Source organism: Mus caroli, chromosome 11, assembly GCF_900094665.2.
Source record: "Mus caroli chromosome 11, CAROLI_EIJ_v1.1, whole genome shotgun sequence".
In the NCBI taxonomy this organism is placed as follows: Eukaryota; Metazoa; Chordata; class Mammalia; order Rodentia; family Muridae; genus Mus; species Mus caroli.
Genome location: NC_034580.1, coordinates 116,349,582 through 116,365,812, shown reverse-complemented (window position 1 = coordinate 116,365,812; position 16,231 = coordinate 116,349,582). Strand labels below are relative to the sequence as shown.

Genomic DNA, 16,231 nt, shown 5'->3' with positions numbered 1-16,231 from the left:
AACTCAGGTTGCCAATTTAATCTTAGAAGAGGGGTGGTTCTCTTCACTTACTGTGTGTCCCCCTGACGGATCAGGTCGCAGATCTGTAGAATGGACTCCCAGTCTGTCTCCAACAGAAGCTGGCTGGTGGCTTTGTCTAAAGGGGAAGAGATGCCCATTCAAAGGGTCCATTGAGCTATGTTTCCGAGCTGGCCCCTCAAAAGTCAAGAACATCCCTCATTTTATACAGCCAAAACCAAACTGAAAATCCTCTTGAAGTACACTGACAACCATGGAAATGGCATCCTCCCGTGCAAGAAGCAAATAATGTAGAAATGATGCTTATTCCCTATCAGCTGTCAGCTCAAGCTCCGACTTCCCTCAGCTCCCACAGACCCTCTGGAGATAGGTACTACTTGCATCTGCTTTAACGATAAAGGAGGTAGAGAATGCCCTTTGTCACAGCTTGCTGGGAACTTTAAAATGACATACCCTGCTGCTTCTCAACAGAGTCCCATCATTTAGAAGTTTTGTCCTTTACCTCTTAGCTGGGTAATGTAATGGGTCCCTTAGCAAGCTCTAGAGATCTCGAGGGATGATTTTTCCATGTCAAGTGGTACCCCCAGCCAACACCTCTTCACACTCTGATCACCCCTCTCTTACAAAAGTGAGCTATCCCAAGATACACCACCCTTGTTACTCATTCAACAAGTTAGTGGATTCATACCTGACATGCTGAACCTCCCAGGATATGAGACTAAGGTAAGTTTCATCATCTAAGATTCCCCTTTGAAAACCTTAGCTCAGAAAGAAGCAAGTGAGCAGCCTAGGATGGGGCCTGCTCCTGGACACAATGCATTTATTGAGGGAATGGTGCATGCATGTCAAACTCATTTTTCCCTCCTAAAATTTACACTGTCCAGAAACCTCAGATAGTGATATCAACAAGCACCTTCAACAATGAGAAAAACATGTCTTCCCAAACCCCCAGGCACTACCAGAGCGCAAGATGCTGAGGTCCTAGGAAGCATTCCTCAAGGGGCTCGAAAGGTTTAAGGATGGCAGTATCGGATCCACCATACGAAAAGGTATTGGGGTCTGAGACCCGCATGAAGCTAAGATCTGAGTCATGACTTCATGACTCAGGAATTTGGCCCAATCGGTTCAGGACCGTCGGACCCGGAGGAAGAGAGGTCCGTCGCGGACCCCCAAAGAGCATTCGTCACTGGAACCCCAGGACTCAGTGTACAGCCCGAGCGGCCACACCCGAGGCCCGGGAACCGTGCAGTGTTCCCCGGAGGCCGACGGCCGGTCTAGGTGGCCGGCCCGCTCTCCTGAGACCTACGGAGGCAGCATCTGGCCGGTGCGCGCGAGGGAGTTGACTTGGAGCTGACGGGCGGACGCGTTACCTAGGAGACGCTCGAAGGTGCCACTGCCTCGCCCCATGGCGACCCCACTCCTGACCGACGCTGCAGTCGCTCCCTCTTTCGGAGCTGACGCGCCCCCCAACTTCCGCTTCCGCCTTTCTTTTTCTGCCCGCGCACGCGCAACGCCTCCGCGCCGCCCCGAGTCCTGCTCCAAGGCGAGCCTTGCGCTTACACACTGACTCTGAGCGTCCATTGGACCGCTCAGTCCATTGGGACTAACCAATGAGCAGCCTGGACGATCGGTCTATCCAATGAAAGCTAAGCGGAGGCGGGCCTCACGGCGCGGTAGCGGAGGTACGAGCGCGTTAACCAGGGAAGGGATGTGTCTCCTGCTGGGGGCTGCTGGGGTCGGGAAGACCCTGCTGGTGAAACGTCTTCAGAATATCCTTCCGCGCCGAGTGGGCAGGCAGGGGGTCCCAGGAAGGGTGGGGAGGGAGCACACCGGGGTTGCTCATCACGGGAACTCCTCCCTCTGCCACGCCATGGCCCTTGACCGCCAGGACAGCTGAGCTCCGGAGATGGCAAAGGCGACCTGGGAGAGCCCCCACCGACGCGGCCCACGGTAGGTGTCGGCCTCTCTTAGGTCATGACCTTTGAGGCTTGCAAAGGTCCTCAGACCTCTTCTAATGGAAGCCGCGGTGCTTGTGATCAGTGGAAACTCCCATCCCATCACTGGACTTCTGAGGGCGGTGGGCACCTTTCTCTCCCATCCCTAGAAATTCATTCCGTTGTCACTCTCAATGGTTGACATTGGCCTGGAGTCCCCAGAGTGCTGCATTTCTTGGTGGCGAGAGCAGAGGGCTTGAGCAGTTGTCACTGGCTGTGGATGCTTAGCTCCTTCATCGCGGAGCTGCCATGCAGAAGCTCACCACAGCACACCGCTTGCGCTGGTCTCAGAGCATTGTGGTTCTTCCCATAGGTGGGCACCAACCTTACAGACATTGTGGCCCACAGGAAGATCACCATCCGAGAGCTCGGGGGATGCATGGGCCCCATCTGGTCCAGTTACTATGGAAACTGCCATTCGCTCTTGGTGAGTTAATACTTCAAGCTTCTTTGGAGGTCAGTTTTGTCTGACTCCCTGAACCATCAAGGATTAGCCCTGCTTTTCATGGGATCGGGTTTGGGGGTCTTCGATGACTGTGCATTGGTCTGATTTCCTGAGCAGGGCTCAGACTCTAGGAGGCTTGTTGAAGGCACCGCATGTTCTATACCTTGATACCTGAATACGCCCAACACTTTACATCCCTCTTGTTGGTCCTATCTGTAGAAGGAAGGGGCATCAAATTCTGGGATGAAGAGCTGATGGCCACAGTAGACTTAATTTTACTTAAAGACACCAGTGACAGTCATGCTCGTACAACTCCCCCTTGGCAATTTCCAAAACCTGTTGTTTAAAAGCCAATCTGGGGCTGGATGTGTAGCTCAGGGGAGTGCTTGCCCTAGCTACAACTTGAAGCCCTAGGTTCAAACTCCTGCATCATAAATTTAAGTCCATTTAAAAAGTTGTCTGTGTGCTCTTGTGAAATGACCAGGCAGGGCACTGGTCAGGACTATCTTCTGTAGCATGTTTTCCCTTTCTCCCTAGTTCATGATGGATGCCTCTAACCCCACCCAGCTCTCTGCATCCTGCATGCAGCTCCTGGGTCTCCTTTCTGCAGAAGAACTTGCAAAAGCCTCGGTCCTCATACTCTTCAATAAAATGTATGGGTCTCAGGGCTGGCTGGGCAGGATGAAGGGCAAGGTATCCCAAGGGGTTGCTCTACTTGAGTACAGCCAAAACCATGGGGTCTGCAGCGGGGAGGCACAGCTGTGGGTAGGACAACTTTGTGGCGAGCACCACTTTGACGAAGTGCTTCTTCAACTACAGTGACCTACCCTGTTACATGACCATGGAGGAAATGAAGTCATTGATGAGGCTTCCGGACATCATTGCTTGTGCCAAGCAGAACATCACCACAGTAGAAATAAGTGCCAGGAATGGCACTGGACTGGCAACAGTATTGCTCTGGCTCCAGAATCAACACAGGCACAGCAGTTGACAGCAAGATGGAGAAGTATGGCTGACCCCACCCAGTGCCTAGGAGGCAAATGCATGAGAGCCTGAGGTGTTTGATAGGAGCAGGCCACCCAGTGTATCTGCAAGTGATGGGGGTCTGCGCTGTGACCAGTGAACAAGCACACACTTACAAACACCACTGTCATATCACTTCTAAACAATGGTCCCAAGACAGAACAAACTGCAGGTGTCTTCATGTCTCCCACCAAGAAACTGGACCCACTGAGGGCTTTGGACTGCACGGAGCTCAGGTCATTTTTATAGTACAGACTCTGCCCTTCTGAGTTCCTATATCCTGACCATGTTGCCCAGAAAAAAATATAGTTAATGAAGTTAAGAATTGGGAAGTGGGGCTGGAGAGATGGTTCAGTGGTTAAGAGCACCGACTGCTCTTCCGAAGGTCCAGAGTTCAAATCCCAGCAACCACATGGTGGCTCACAACCACCCGAAATGAGATCTGACGCCCTCTTCTGGTGTGTCTGAGGACAGCTACAGTGTACTTACATAAAATAAATAAATAAATTAAAAAAAAAAATTGGGAAATGGGCCGGGCATGGTGGCACACACCTTTAATCCCAGTACTCAGGAGGCAGAGGCAGGTGGATTTCAGAGTTCGAGGCCAGCCTGGTCTACAAAGTGAGTTCCAGGACAGCCAGGGCTATACAGAGAAACCCTGTCTCGAAAAACCCAAAAAAGAATTGGGAAGTGTGTGTGGGGTGTGTGTGTGTGTGAGATGGCTCAGAGCATTGGCTGCACTTCAGAAGATCCTGAGTTCAAATCCCAGCAACCGCATGGTGGCCCACAGCCCTCTGTAATGAGATCTGACTCACTCTTCTGGAGTGTCTAAAGACAGCTACAGTAGTGAGCAGAGGTCAAGTTCAATTCCCAGCAACCACATGATGGCTCACAATCATCTATACAGCCACAGTAATTATAATAATTTAATATAATTAAAAAAAAAAAAAAAGAATTGTCTTGGCCTGGAGAGATGGCGCAGCATTTGAGAGCTGTCCGCTCTTCCTGAGGTACTGAATTGTACTCCCAGCAACCACATGGTGGCCATACTGAGATCTGATGTGCTCTTCTGGCCTGCAGGTGTACATGCAGATACAGCACTCACATACAGAAAATTAATTTTAAAAAAAGAAAAAATAGAGTTGTGTCTCAAATGGGAAAAAGTAGCCAGGATGTGGTGGCACGTGCCTATAGCTTAAGCTACTCGAGAGACAAAGGCATAAGGATCATCTTAAGCTCAAGAGCTGAGCTTTTCATAAAGATGGGGGCGGGGGTGAGCGGGACAGGTGTGGTAGAGCATTTCTCTAACCCCAGCACTTAGAAGTCAGGCAGGAGGATCTTGAGATCTGACTGACACAGTGAGAAACTGTCTCAAAAAACAAAAAGCCAAAACTCTGGGGGTGGGGGAGTATGTCTGTGACCTCACCAGAAACAAGAATGTTCTCATTGATGGATTTTTTTCAATAAGCTTTTATTTCTCGTATGTACAGGGATATATGAGGTCCCACAAGTGGACAAGAGAAGGCACACAGGAGGTGGTAACATTCTACTGGGATAGCTTGTCAGGTGCATCAGCGTGATAATCTTCTAGGCTCAGATCTGCTGAGAAAAACCTGCAGCAGAGCAGTACATCAGGGTGCCTGCTTTTCAACCAGGACAAAGTGGAGAGGGCTGGGGAAGCCCTTATGTCTCCTGCCCCTTACACCATGAAGACCTTTACACACATGAAGACATATATGTACCTATGTGTCTACATGAATCACCAATTATTCAGTAATGATGTAATGGTGAACAGGCTCCAGCTTACCTGCCAATATTTAGTGTTCTGAGGGTCAGGACTCCAAGATGGCAACAGGGACCAGACCTGACCCTGGAGTGGGCAGGGAACAAGAGCTGCCACATCTTCCATACCAGAAGTGAGGAATGGGGAAGCCAAACAGGTGGCTCCACACATCATTCTGGCCAAGGTCAATCTGAGATGGCTTAAGCACAGCAGGAAAACATCCATTTAGCTGGGATATTTTGTGAAAAAGCAGCACTCAGAAGACAATCCCTGAATGCATGGGTGTGGGCGTCTTTAATAAATATTACAGAAAGTGGGAGGAGTCAAGCACATAAAGGCATGGACACATATAGGCACGGGCACATATAGGCATGGGCTCTGAGGGATAATTACCCAGAGTCCTTTGATGTAGCTCACAGTTGAGCTTTGGATATGTGGCCACATTGCTTCTAAAGAACTCAGAAGCCTGCATACTCTGATAATGGTGGCTCCTGGGCCCTGGCCCTAGTCCTGATGCGCAATGGAAAATCAAGTGGCCGATGCATCCTGCTCTATTCTGGCCCTTGCTACTGTTGGGTGTGTGCCTGCACACTCACTCATCTTGTCACATTGACACGCATTGACTAGGGCTGTGGATAAGCATGTTGGAGAGCAACGGCCCAGACTTCAAAGAGCAAAACTTTAATAAACTTCACTCTGGAAAATGCACATTTGGAAGAGGGACCAAAGGCTCCAGGACCAGCTTTGCTAGACGGAGGCTCCTAGGTCTGCTAGAGGACTGTGGGCTTCCGCAGCAGTGTCCAAGCTTCGCTCTTTTGATGTCTAAGTAAGGTTTTTGAGACACTCTCAACATGTTCAGGCAGGCCACACATTTGCTTCAAGTCAAGACTGGCTTTGAACACCCAATTCTTTCGCCTCTACCCTCTTGGTATAAAAATTCTGCTCTGTCCACCATTGAAACCTGGTTTTCATGTGTATACCTCAAGGTACTCAGTCAGTACTGAAACCCCCCCTCTCTATCCAAATCAAGCGTGGGCTGGGAGTTCTGGTCATTTGTACAGAACCCTGCAGGCAAATAAAAAAAAGTGCTGACTGCCAGCCCCCACTTGCCCTTCCACAGCCCACTAACCTGCTTTGCTGTCTGTCCCTGCCTTCCAATGGTTGCAGTAAGCCCGTGGGAGCTTCCTAAAACATTGGTGTAGTCTGACCTACACCAGCAGCTTCAGTAATTAGCTGGATTAAGGGATTGAGTCCATTCTACAGTGGTCCTGGCTTGTCTCAGCCGAGACTTGTTTTAGAATGAACTTAGGCTCAAGGAAAATACCAGCCCTTCCAGCTGTGTCTCAGGCAAGTGCCTGTATGAGATGGGATACCGTGTGGTGGTCACTCATAAGGACAACCTTCAGAGGAAGGAAAAACACTCTTCCAAACCTGAAAGCTTACTCTCAGGACCCTATGCAAGGAGAACATCCGCTGCCTCTCCCTTACCCAGGTCTAGCAGCTCCCAAACTAGTTTCCAGGGGATCAGACCCCTGGGTCTCTGCATCACAGATAAGCGTGGCCCTGCCTCTGGGAAGAGCTGCCTGGTGGCTGTGCAGGTGTCATTTCCTGTCGATGCAGCTTCTTCAGGGCTCTGTAAGCCTGCACAGCCCGTTCCCGCTCTTCCCCCAGGATCCGCTGGCGGGCCAGTGAGGTGGCTGGAGCCGGGGACCCACCACCAGGACCCAACAGCATCTTCTTCAGCATTAGTGATTTCTTGCCAGGCTGAGGAAGAGAGAGAAGGCTGTAGCACAGGCTCAGCTGGAAAGGAAGGGGGCAAAGGGTTCTGGCTGCTCCAGCAGCTAAGGGCCCCTTAAGAAGGTCCTGGGCCAGGACACTTTTGCTCCCCAGCAAGGGAAGACCCTGCAGACCACACCCTCTCTGCATTCCCTGGTCACCACATACAGCATCTCTGCTTGCGCTCCTCCTGGGCTGAACTGTCAGCTCTGGGGGCTGCAACACAACTTCTCCAAACTTCACAGTATCTGGAGAGAAAGTGAACAGAAGCCCATGTTGTTTCTGACTCGCCCACCCACCCTCCCTTTCTTAAAGGCTTCAGAACTCACTCAACTCATCCACTGGCCTACTAGTGGTGGTGAGCCTGGGAATCCACAGGGCCCACCCAGAGGTATAGTGGGAAGCCCAGGCCCAGCCCTGTGGGGACCACAGCTTCCACGCCTGCTACGGGAAGAGTTACCTTTCAGTAGCTCCTGCTCCAATCTGTCTACGGCTCTTGCTTCCCTTTTCCTCTGGGCCTTTTCCAGTCGTCGCTTCTGGAACCTGGGGAGGAGCACATGTTTTCCAGATTCCTGAGCTCTTGGTCCATTTTATGGACAGCAGAGGTCAGCCTGTCCTAGAGGGTTCCAAACTGCGGGGCTGGGATGCAAACCCACACTCTGCACCCAACGGGCTCTCCAAGGGTCCCCAGTCAGCATTCCTCAGCCCCAGGGAACAAAAAGCCTAGATATTTTGGGAGGTTCAGCAAGGATGCAGCTAAGTGGTGTGTATCGAGCATGGGCACGCTGCTGAAAGGTAACCATGGGCTGTTTACCTGGAATAACACACCCCAGCCCAAGTGAGGGTCAGTCAGGTGTGAGGCACCATGAGTGGCACATCACACCTCTTTGTACACACACACACATATACATATATACACATGTATAATGCATGCACACACACACACACACACATTTTTTTCTTTTGGACAAAACTACCTCTCTATCTGCACCCAAGCCAGGGGTGGCCTGAGCAGGAGGAGGTGACTGAGCAGATGGGAAGCCAAGTTCATGGTGGGGACACCACCCCCATGGACAAGAGCACACCCAAGGATCATGAAAGTGACACCATCTCCTCTTTACAGTCAAGAACACCAGGCCAAGAAGGCACAGACCCTGAACAAACAACATAAACTCAAATCCCTTTCAGATCAAGAGGAACAGTGGTGACAACCCCACTGCAGTGCGGGTGGCAGGCTGCGAGTCAGCCCCACACGGGTCATTCCACAGGGTTATTCCCTGGAGGGTACGATGCCACGACACCCAGCAAGCTCTCCTGTAGCACACAGCCACGCCTATCTTTCTCCACTCTCCTGCAGCAGTGCCCCTTCCTGTCCTGTTCTTAGAATCTCCAGTGCTGGGGGCTGGTGAGATGGCTCAGTGGGTAAGAGCACCCGACTGCTCTTCCGAAGGTCCAGAGTTCAAATCCCAGCAACCGCATGGTGGCTCACAACCACCCGTAATGAGATCTGATGCCCTCTTCTGGTGTGTTTGAGGACAGCTACAGTGTACTTACATTAAATAAATTAAAAAAAAAAATTCTCTGTAAAAAAAAAAAAAAAAGAAGCTGTTCTGGCCAGGTGTGGTGGTGCATGCCTTTAATCCCAGCACGCGGGAGGCAGAGGCAGGTGGATCTCTGAGTTCAAGGCCAGCATGGTCTACAAAGTGACAGGACAGCCAGAGCTACAGAGAAACCCTGTCTCGAAAAACCAAAAAAAAAAGGAGCCGTTCTGAACATGGCTTCAGCTCATGATTCTCGGGAGTCATCAGGTGGGACGGACCTGCTGACTCCTGAAGCGCTATCACCAGAGGACACAGTCACCAGAACCCAAAGCCTCGAACCTCGGGGGGCCTCCGCTCAACTCACGCTTTCTTCCGCTCGGACTTCTCCTTCTTGGGAGCTGCCTGCACCTCTGGCTGCCGAGAGGCCTGGTTCTTGCTAAGAAACAGCACGTGCTGGGCCTCCTGCTCCATGCGCTGGACGTAGGCCACATCAGACTCCCCCTTCCTTTGCTTGAACTTGGGGACAGCAATGTCTGGCTCCTCCCCCTTCGCTTCCTTTTCCAATGTCTTCTTGAAAGCCACCTGGGCTGAGGAGAAAGGACACCCAGAGTAGGTGTAGAGGAAGCTCGGGAAGAAGGGTTGGTGACAGGTAAGCAGCCTGGGACCATTTCCCTCCTACAGCCACAAGAGGGGAGGACCAGGCTTAATGACAGAGAGAAAGCTAAAATATTCAGTTCAGAGGAGCCCCAAATGTGATGTCAAGACCTACTGGCTCCTGTCAAAGATGTCCACTGCCACACAGGCAAACAAAGAAACCAAAGCAGTGCCGATCATGGCAGCACATACCCATAATCTCAGCAATCAGGAGGTGGAGATGAATTGCTTTTGAGGCCAACAGGGCTACCTAGAAACAACCTATCAGAAAAACTCAAAACACACCAATGTGGCTGGAGAGACCATTTATTCCAAGGGCTGGAGAGATGACTCCACAGTTGAGAGCACTGACTGCTCCTCCAAAGGACCAGAGTTCAAATCCCAGCAACCACATGGCAGTTCAAGGTCTGACACTCTCACACAGACATGCATGCAGGCAAACCACAACAGACGTAAAAAATGGAAATAAACTTTAAAAAATGTATTCCTTAAGGACCTGAGTTTGGCTCCCCAGCAACCACACTGGGCAAGAAGGCCTTTAACTCCATGTTTAGGATAACTCCATCCATGGGATCCAGCCCCCCCCCCCTAGCCTCCAATAGCAATTGCACATGCACCCCTCTACACCAGTCACACATGCATATACATAAGTGAAAAAACTTCAGCTGGGCAGAGGTGGCGCACGCCTTTAATCCCAGCACTCGAGAGGCAGGAGGATTTCTGAGTTCAAGGCCAGCCTGGTCTACAGAGTGAGTTCCAGGATAGCCAGGGCTATACAGAGAAACCCTGTCTCAAAAAAAACAAAACAAACAAACAAACCCTGTCTCGAAAAACCAAAAAAGGGGGCTGGAGAGATGACTCAGAGGTTAAGAGCATCGACTGCTCTTCCAGAGGTCCTGAGTTCAAGTCCGAGCAACCACATGGGAACTACATGGGCTCACAACCATCTATAATGGGATCTGATGGTCTCTTCTGATATGTCTGGAGAGAGCAATGGTGTATTCATATGCATAAAATAATCTTAAAAAAAGAGAGAGAATTTCAAAAGTCCATGTACTTTTATATAAATTATAAAAGCACTGCTGTAAAATCAGCCATGTGCTGTCTTTCCCATACCCTACACTCCCAGTACCGAGTCTTGGTGTAGTCCCTGTGCCTCAAACGCCTTTAAGAATTTGGGTGACTGAACAGGTGCAGATATAATGGCACACAGCGAGGGCTGTACATACCCTCCTTTTTTCTCTTCTTGTTACTTAGCGTCTTTTTCATCTCCTGTCGGCTCCTCATAATCTCTCGGAGCCGAAAAGGGATTTCTTGCTCATCCTGGTTCTTAGGCTTGCAATTCACTTTCTTCTTTTCTTTGCTGGAAAGGAAACCCAGGCGGAGTGTAACCCTTCCCATGTACAACACAGCCGGACACATAGTAGGAATTAACCCCGTAAAGAAACGGTTCCGGGGCCACGAACACACGGTTCTCCCCTTACCCTCGACCCAGGCTGCCTTCAAGTGCATTTTCTCAGCACGCTGAGGCAAAAGGAGCTCTAGGGCCCAGGGAGGCTGGCAGCTCTGACCTCATGCCCGGAACGTGGCTCATGAGAAACTGGAGACACTCACCTCCGTTCATTCAACACATGGCTGAACGCGGGCCTGGGCTGAGGGACGCAGGAAAGTTCCCAACTGGGTCCTCTCCCGGGGATGGCACCCACCTGCGCTGTCCCGGCCGTGAGGCCGAGCGCTGCTGTCCCCGAGCCTGCTGCTGCCGCCGCGCCTGCGGCTGTCCCGAGCCTCCAAGACTCGCCGACCGCGCGGTAGCCGGCGCTACACTCACAGGCCTCGCCATGACTACCCCAGGCGCGTCCTGCACGAAGCTATTTCCGCCCTCTTACAAGCTCCCGGCCTGCGAGCATCACTTCCGCTTCCTGCGCTGCGTCCCCAAGCTCCTTGGCTCCGACAGCCGCACCAGCTATGGGGTCGCCGCTGCAGAACCTGTCCCGGGGAGGCCGGGTGCGAGCTGCGCTCTGGTGCTGGACACAAGCCCGCGGCCTGAGCGGCCGCCAGTGCCCCAGCCGGGTTGCGCGAAGCCTTTCGTGCAGCCGGGGTTTCCCCGGCCGGGGAGGCAGGCCAGCGCTTGGAAGAACCATGGTCAGCGTGCTCACTGAGAGCTTTCTTCAGGTCTGGGCCCCAGACGAGTTAGTGGGCAAGTAAACTGCAAGAGTAACAGTGACCAGGGTCATGGGTGAATAGCAGGGAAGGGAACCCGAGGGTCTTTGAGACGTGAGAGACGGAAAATGGTGTGACCCAGTGTCCTTAAGCGTCTCTTGTGAAGTGATAGAAAGGACGACACCGGGCCGAGGATGTAGTCAACATGATCAGAGAAGAGCTTAGCTACAACTGGCTGATAAGGGTCAACCGGCCCAATGGCCTTCCCCATATCCTGTCCAGGATGTGTCGTCAGTCTGGCTGTCCAATCTGGAGTTGTTCCTCGTGCAAACTTTGAGAGCGAATGCCCAGTGCTAGGCACTGAGCCGAGCAAGCCCTTAACAAGTTCCTTTTCAGCTGGGCAGTGGTGGCACACGCCTTTAACCCCAGCACTCGCAGTGGTGGCACACGCCTTTAACCCCAGCACTCGGGAGGCAGAGACAGGCGGATTTCTGAGTTTGAGGCCAGCCTGGTCTACAGAGTGAGTTCCAGGACAGCCAGGGCTACACAGAGAAACCCTGTCTCGAAAAAACAAAAACAAAAAAACCAACAACAACAACAACAAAAAAAAACCAAGTTCCTTTTCATACCAACCAGTATGTCCACTTCCCAGATAGGGAACCAGTATACAGAAGTCAGGAGAGTCATACAGATTATCCCATGTTCACAGGGAATGCAACATTTCTCCAGCTGGGACTGCTGCCAGAGTCTTCACAGACACCGTGCTCCAGTGCAAGTCACTGATAGCTGCAGAAACTTGGGGATGGACCACAGGGAAGAAGGTTTCCAAGTAGGTACAGAGGATGACAGGGAGCCAAAGGCTTCCCTGCCCAGGGGGAACCCCACAGGGCCCCCATGCTCACTGCCGCCTGAGCTTGAGCCTCCCACCAACTGCTGCATGAGTGGCTGCCCTAACTGTGTATGGGTAGATTATGCCGAAGCTCTGCTGAGGCTCTACCAGGATGGCGGGGAGAAGGCCCTGGCCATTCTAGAGGAGCACGTGACAGATGAGAACCTCAAGGCCTTCCTCAGGATGGAGATCCGGCTCCGCATGCGGAGCGGAGCCTGAGCCATTTTACCCGGGACTCCTTATCATGGACAGACACTACCCTTAAGGGACGACAGGATCACTTATGTCCCTGAGTCTGGAAGACTCCACAAGTCTGCAAGGATTAGGAATTCTTGTGTAACAACTTCACCTCAGAATAAATGAATCCTCTATGATAACCATGCAGGGGCTTTTGTGTTGTCCCTCTGCCTGCGTTATCTTGTCAAAGAAAGCATGCCTAGGCTGGCTGTGTGTCCCTGCTCAACAGCTACAGCTTTCCCTACGGGTGAAGCTGAACTGAACCCATGCCCGTGAACGCCCTGTGACAGCAGCACCCCCAAACCCCAGTGTACCTGGCTGTCCTGCTGAGAGTGAACTCTGGTTCCAATCTGTGGTAAATGGGAACCAGCACATGAAAGGGAGCCAGCCGCTCCCTGTCTCCTGCGGGTCCTGGAGGGAGACGTTCCTTCTACCGTGTAGTGGTGAGGGCCACCCCTTAGAGTTCTGAGTACTGCTAGAATGACCAAGGCAGCTGGGACATCAAACTCTAGGACAGGCACTAGCAAGGACTGAGCATAAGTGCATTGATGCCCACCTATCCCATTTAAAGGGAGAGCTAGGATTATAAAGTGACTTCCTCCTGAAACTGAGATGATAATTAGGGCTTTTTCCATGTTTGGTGGTTTTGATTGTTTGGTTTGGTTTTGGTTTGCTTTTTTGGGGTTTTTTTGAGACAGGGTTTCTCTGTGTAGCCCTGGCTGTCCTGGAACTCACTCTGTAGACCAAGCTGGCCTCGAACTCAGAAATCCACCTGCCTCTGCCTCCCAAGTGCTAGGATTAAAGGCAAGCGCCTTCACTGCCCGGCCCATGTTTGGTTTTCTTACACAGATCTGTGAAACCAAGTAGAAGTTGGGGCACTTGGCTAGTGGATGACAGAACACAGTTCAGGCTGGTATCTTGGGCAGATGTTGCATGCCACCCAAAGTCCTCAGCCAGGGCTGGGCCCTGATGGACGATAGTGGTGACCACGCCTGTTAGGTCGCTGGAACATCAAACTCTTAGGATCAGCAAGACTCTTGGGAAGACTTAACTATAGATTGAAGCATTTCCTCCAAAAAGAGATTCGAAAGCCTCAGGAAGTAACAAAAACTTAAGACTCAGGAATCTCCTCAAACTTGCAAGATACACAGAGCCTTCCCTAAGACAAGACAATCAGTAAACCGTTGCTGGAAAATAGAGACTAACCTAGCTGAATAGCCTGCAAGCTGTGTAGAAAATTCCAGACATAAAACATTTGTGACCCATCACCTTCCCCGCCCCACCTCCCCAGAGTTTCTGTGTACAGCCCTGACGGTCCTGGAACTTGCTTTGTAGACCAATCTGACCTTGAACTCAGAAATCAGCCTGCGTCTGCCTTTACTAGGATTAAGGCACACCACCACCACCTGACTTGAATTGTCATTTCCCCACCCACACCCTCAAGACAGAGTTTCTCTGTGTAGCCCTGTCTGTCCTGGGACTTGCTTTGTAGGCCGTGCTGGCCTCTAACTCACAGAGCTCCACCTGCTTCCCAAGTGCTAGGATGTAAAGGTGTGCACCACCTCACCCAGCTGAATCACCACTCTTGATGGGGTTGGCTTTCTGGTAATACAGCTGCCTTTGATCATCCACACTCCTATAACTCAACCCAATACGCTCATCAATTTGCCAAGCAGTACGTGGGTGGAACCATTTCTGTCATTAGTGCCTTAGAGTAGGTAGACAGTTGTTCACCTCTCCAGGAAATGTCAACACCAGTGGATCCTACAAAAGCCAGCATTTCCAACATTTGATTATTGTGGCAAAGGTCTGTAAGGTATGAGATGCCTCCAACAAAAAGGCACAGCTAGCCCTTTGCAGTGGGCCTCCACCGATTTAATCCCCAGGTACTTACACCACACATCTGTATGAAGTGCCCCATGGTGGGCAAGACACTAGCAGTGCAACATGCCTCCTATACCAGTTCAGTGTAGACGACAAAGGTTAAGACAAGAATGATGCGAGCCGGGCGTGGTGGCGCACGCCTTTAATCCCAGCACTCGGGAGGCAGAGGCAGGCGGATTTCTGAGTTTGAGGCCTGCCTGGTCTACAGAGTGAGTTCCAGGACAGCCAGGGCTGCACAGAGAAAGCCTGTCTCGAAAAACCAAAAAAAGAAAAAGAAAAACAAAAATCTAATTGTTTTTCTTTTCTGCCTGGCCAAAAACCCAACTCTATCCAAGCTCCATACAAATGAGTTTGAAGAAAAGAAGCTGATCTGAAATAGGTGTTCTAGCCTAGCTTGTCTAGTGACCCTAAGACACTAGAGAAGAGCCCCAGAGGCCCCAGAGGAGGAAGCTAGAGGAACAGGCACAGGAAATGGGACTACACAGAATATCAAATGCACGGGCCTTGGGGTTGAAATGCAAGAGGCAGGGCTGAAAGGCAAGGAAAAAAAATGGATAGAGGCTGCTACGCAGAACATCATGATCTGCTGACATTTCCTCAGTGAGTGGGACAAAGCAAGGCATAACCCCAGCCCAGGACTGTCCGGAAGATGGCCCAGTTGTTTCTAAAGGCTGTGTACATGGAAGGCACAGCCCTACAACCAGTGGAAGTCATATTTCCCCTCCTTTCCTGGGCTACCTACTGGACTTGGGTGTCCTTTCTTCAGATCCTTAACTGTATGACCCGTTCTGCCCACCCCCAGGATCCCAGGCAATGGTGGCTCCCTCAAGGCCCAGCAATCTGATTAGTGTATTGTCATAAAAGAGAGTCGTAATCCGCTCATCAGGAGAAGGATAAATTCCTAGGCCAGTGTTCTGCTGACCCAGGTCCAGACAACCGGCACCCGTGGCTTCCTGAGATCTGTCCAGTGCTTGGTGAGTATGGCCCATGCTGTGGTCCTTTCTGACAGCTAGGCATTAGCCTGGTCCTGGTTCCTAGGCTGGTGCTAGCTTCAGACACAGAGGCTGAATCTAGGAATGACAGAGGGGAGCCACTAGACTGGGGTGGGGGTGGCGGTTATTGCCTACAACAGACTTAATGCGTCCCTGTTGCTTAGTCTCTCAGCTCCGATGTTCCAGCAAACCACTGACTGCTCATTCGCCCTGGGTTGGGAGAAGCTAACAGGTTTTAACCACCTCCGCTGAGCTCTTGAGTCTTTAGGAGCCTGTCCTGTTCCCCTGTCCTTTAGCAAGGACATCCTCCCAATCACCTGCTCTGATTTCCCACAATGCCAAATGGTAGTGCCGCTGTTACCAAGGCCAGCAACCTGACCATACACCCGAATGGCACCAGCTTAGGTTAGTCCTGGCTAGGCAGCTCAGACATGGTTTCCATGGAGACAGTACTGATCACTGGAGCTCTGTAGGGGAACAGCTGCCCATGGGGGTTTATAGCCTTCGGAGAAGTATTTTTACCACTGGGAAGGAAGTAAAGATGGGTGCCCAGGGAACTAAGCAGCCTGGTCTCTTATCCTGAGTCCTGGTTCCTAGGCTGGTGCTGGTTTCAGGCACAGAGGCTGAATCTAGGAATGACAGAGGGGAGCCACTAGGCTGCTAGAGTGGGGTGTTACCTACAACAGATTTATGATTCTCAGCAAACCACTGACAGTGGCTTAAGACAGGACAGTGCTGCCGGGCGTGGTGGCGCACGCCTTTAATCCCAGCACTTGGGAGGCAGAGGCAGGTGGATTTCTGAGTTCGAGGCCAGCCTGGTCTACAAAGTGAGTTC

General features: G+C 51.5%; 5 protein-coding genes across 7 annotated transcripts in view; 3 read left to right on the top strand and 2 right to left on the bottom strand.

Moving 5' to 3' along the window:
• The window catches only part of Hgs (hepatocyte growth factor-regulated tyrosine kinase substrate), a 16,118-nt gene extending 14,609 nt beyond the window's left edge, over positions 1-1,509 (bottom strand). For both annotated transcript variants that reach the window (XM_021176077.2, XM_021176078.2), the window contains exons 1-2: positions 1,389-1,509; positions 52-136 (exon numbers count right to left, since the gene is read on the bottom strand). In XM_021176077.2, the coding sequence (XP_021031736.1) occupies positions 52-136; positions 1,389-1,425 (122 nt within the window). In that variant the 5' untranslated portion in view covers positions 1,426-1,509. The remainder of the gene's footprint in view (positions 1-51; positions 137-1,388) is intronic.
• Positions 1,510-1,681: 172 nt separating this feature from the next.
• On the top strand, positions 1,682-3,846 carry Arl16 (ADP ribosylation factor like GTPase 16). Its single transcript, XM_021177980.2, has 5 exons — positions 1,682-1,787; positions 1,910-1,968; positions 2,326-2,439; positions 2,995-3,110; positions 3,277-3,846. Exons 1-5 carry the CDS (start codon positions 1,727-1,729, stop codon positions 3,446-3,448), a joined length of 522 nt encoding a protein of 173 aa, XP_021033639.1. The 5' UTR covers positions 1,682-1,726; the 3' UTR covers positions 3,449-3,846.
• A 1,088-nt stretch (positions 3,847-4,934) lies between these two features.
• Ccdc137 (coiled-coil domain containing 137) lies at positions 4,935-11,107 on the bottom strand. The gene is made up of 6 exons (XM_021176962.2): positions 10,941-11,107; positions 10,464-10,597; positions 8,945-9,167; positions 7,500-7,582; positions 7,208-7,287; positions 4,935-7,027 (listed from the first exon to the last, which is right to left on the bottom strand). Exons 1-6 carry the CDS (start codon positions 11,072-11,074, stop codon positions 6,809-6,811), a joined length of 873 nt encoding a protein of 290 aa, XP_021032621.1. The 5' UTR covers positions 11,075-11,107; the 3' UTR covers positions 4,935-6,808.
• A 47-nt stretch (positions 11,108-11,154) lies between these two features.
• Positions 11,155-13,114, top strand: Oxld1 (oxidoreductase like domain containing 1). 2 transcript variants are annotated; one of them, XM_021178096.2, is made up of 2 exons: positions 11,155-11,376; positions 12,104-13,114. In XM_021178096.2, the coding sequence occupies exons 1-2, from the start codon at positions 11,200-11,202 to the stop codon at positions 12,500-12,502; spliced, it is 576 nt and encodes a 191-aa protein (XP_021033755.1). In that variant the 5' UTR covers positions 11,155-11,199; the 3' UTR covers positions 12,503-13,114. The 2 variants fall into 2 exon arrangements, with proteins under 2 accessions (XP_021033755.1, XP_021033754.1); XM_021178095.2 differs by having other exon boundaries at positions 11,155-11,406; positions 12,104-13,112.
• Positions 13,115-15,048: 1,934 nt separating this feature from the next.
• The window catches only part of Pde6g (phosphodiesterase 6G), a 5,707-nt gene continuing 4,524 nt past the window's right edge, over positions 15,049-16,231 (top strand). The window contains exon 1 of the mRNA XM_021177918.2: positions 15,049-15,378. The gene's annotated coding sequence lies outside the window, so the exon portion shown is untranslated. The remainder of the gene's footprint in view (positions 15,379-16,231) is intronic.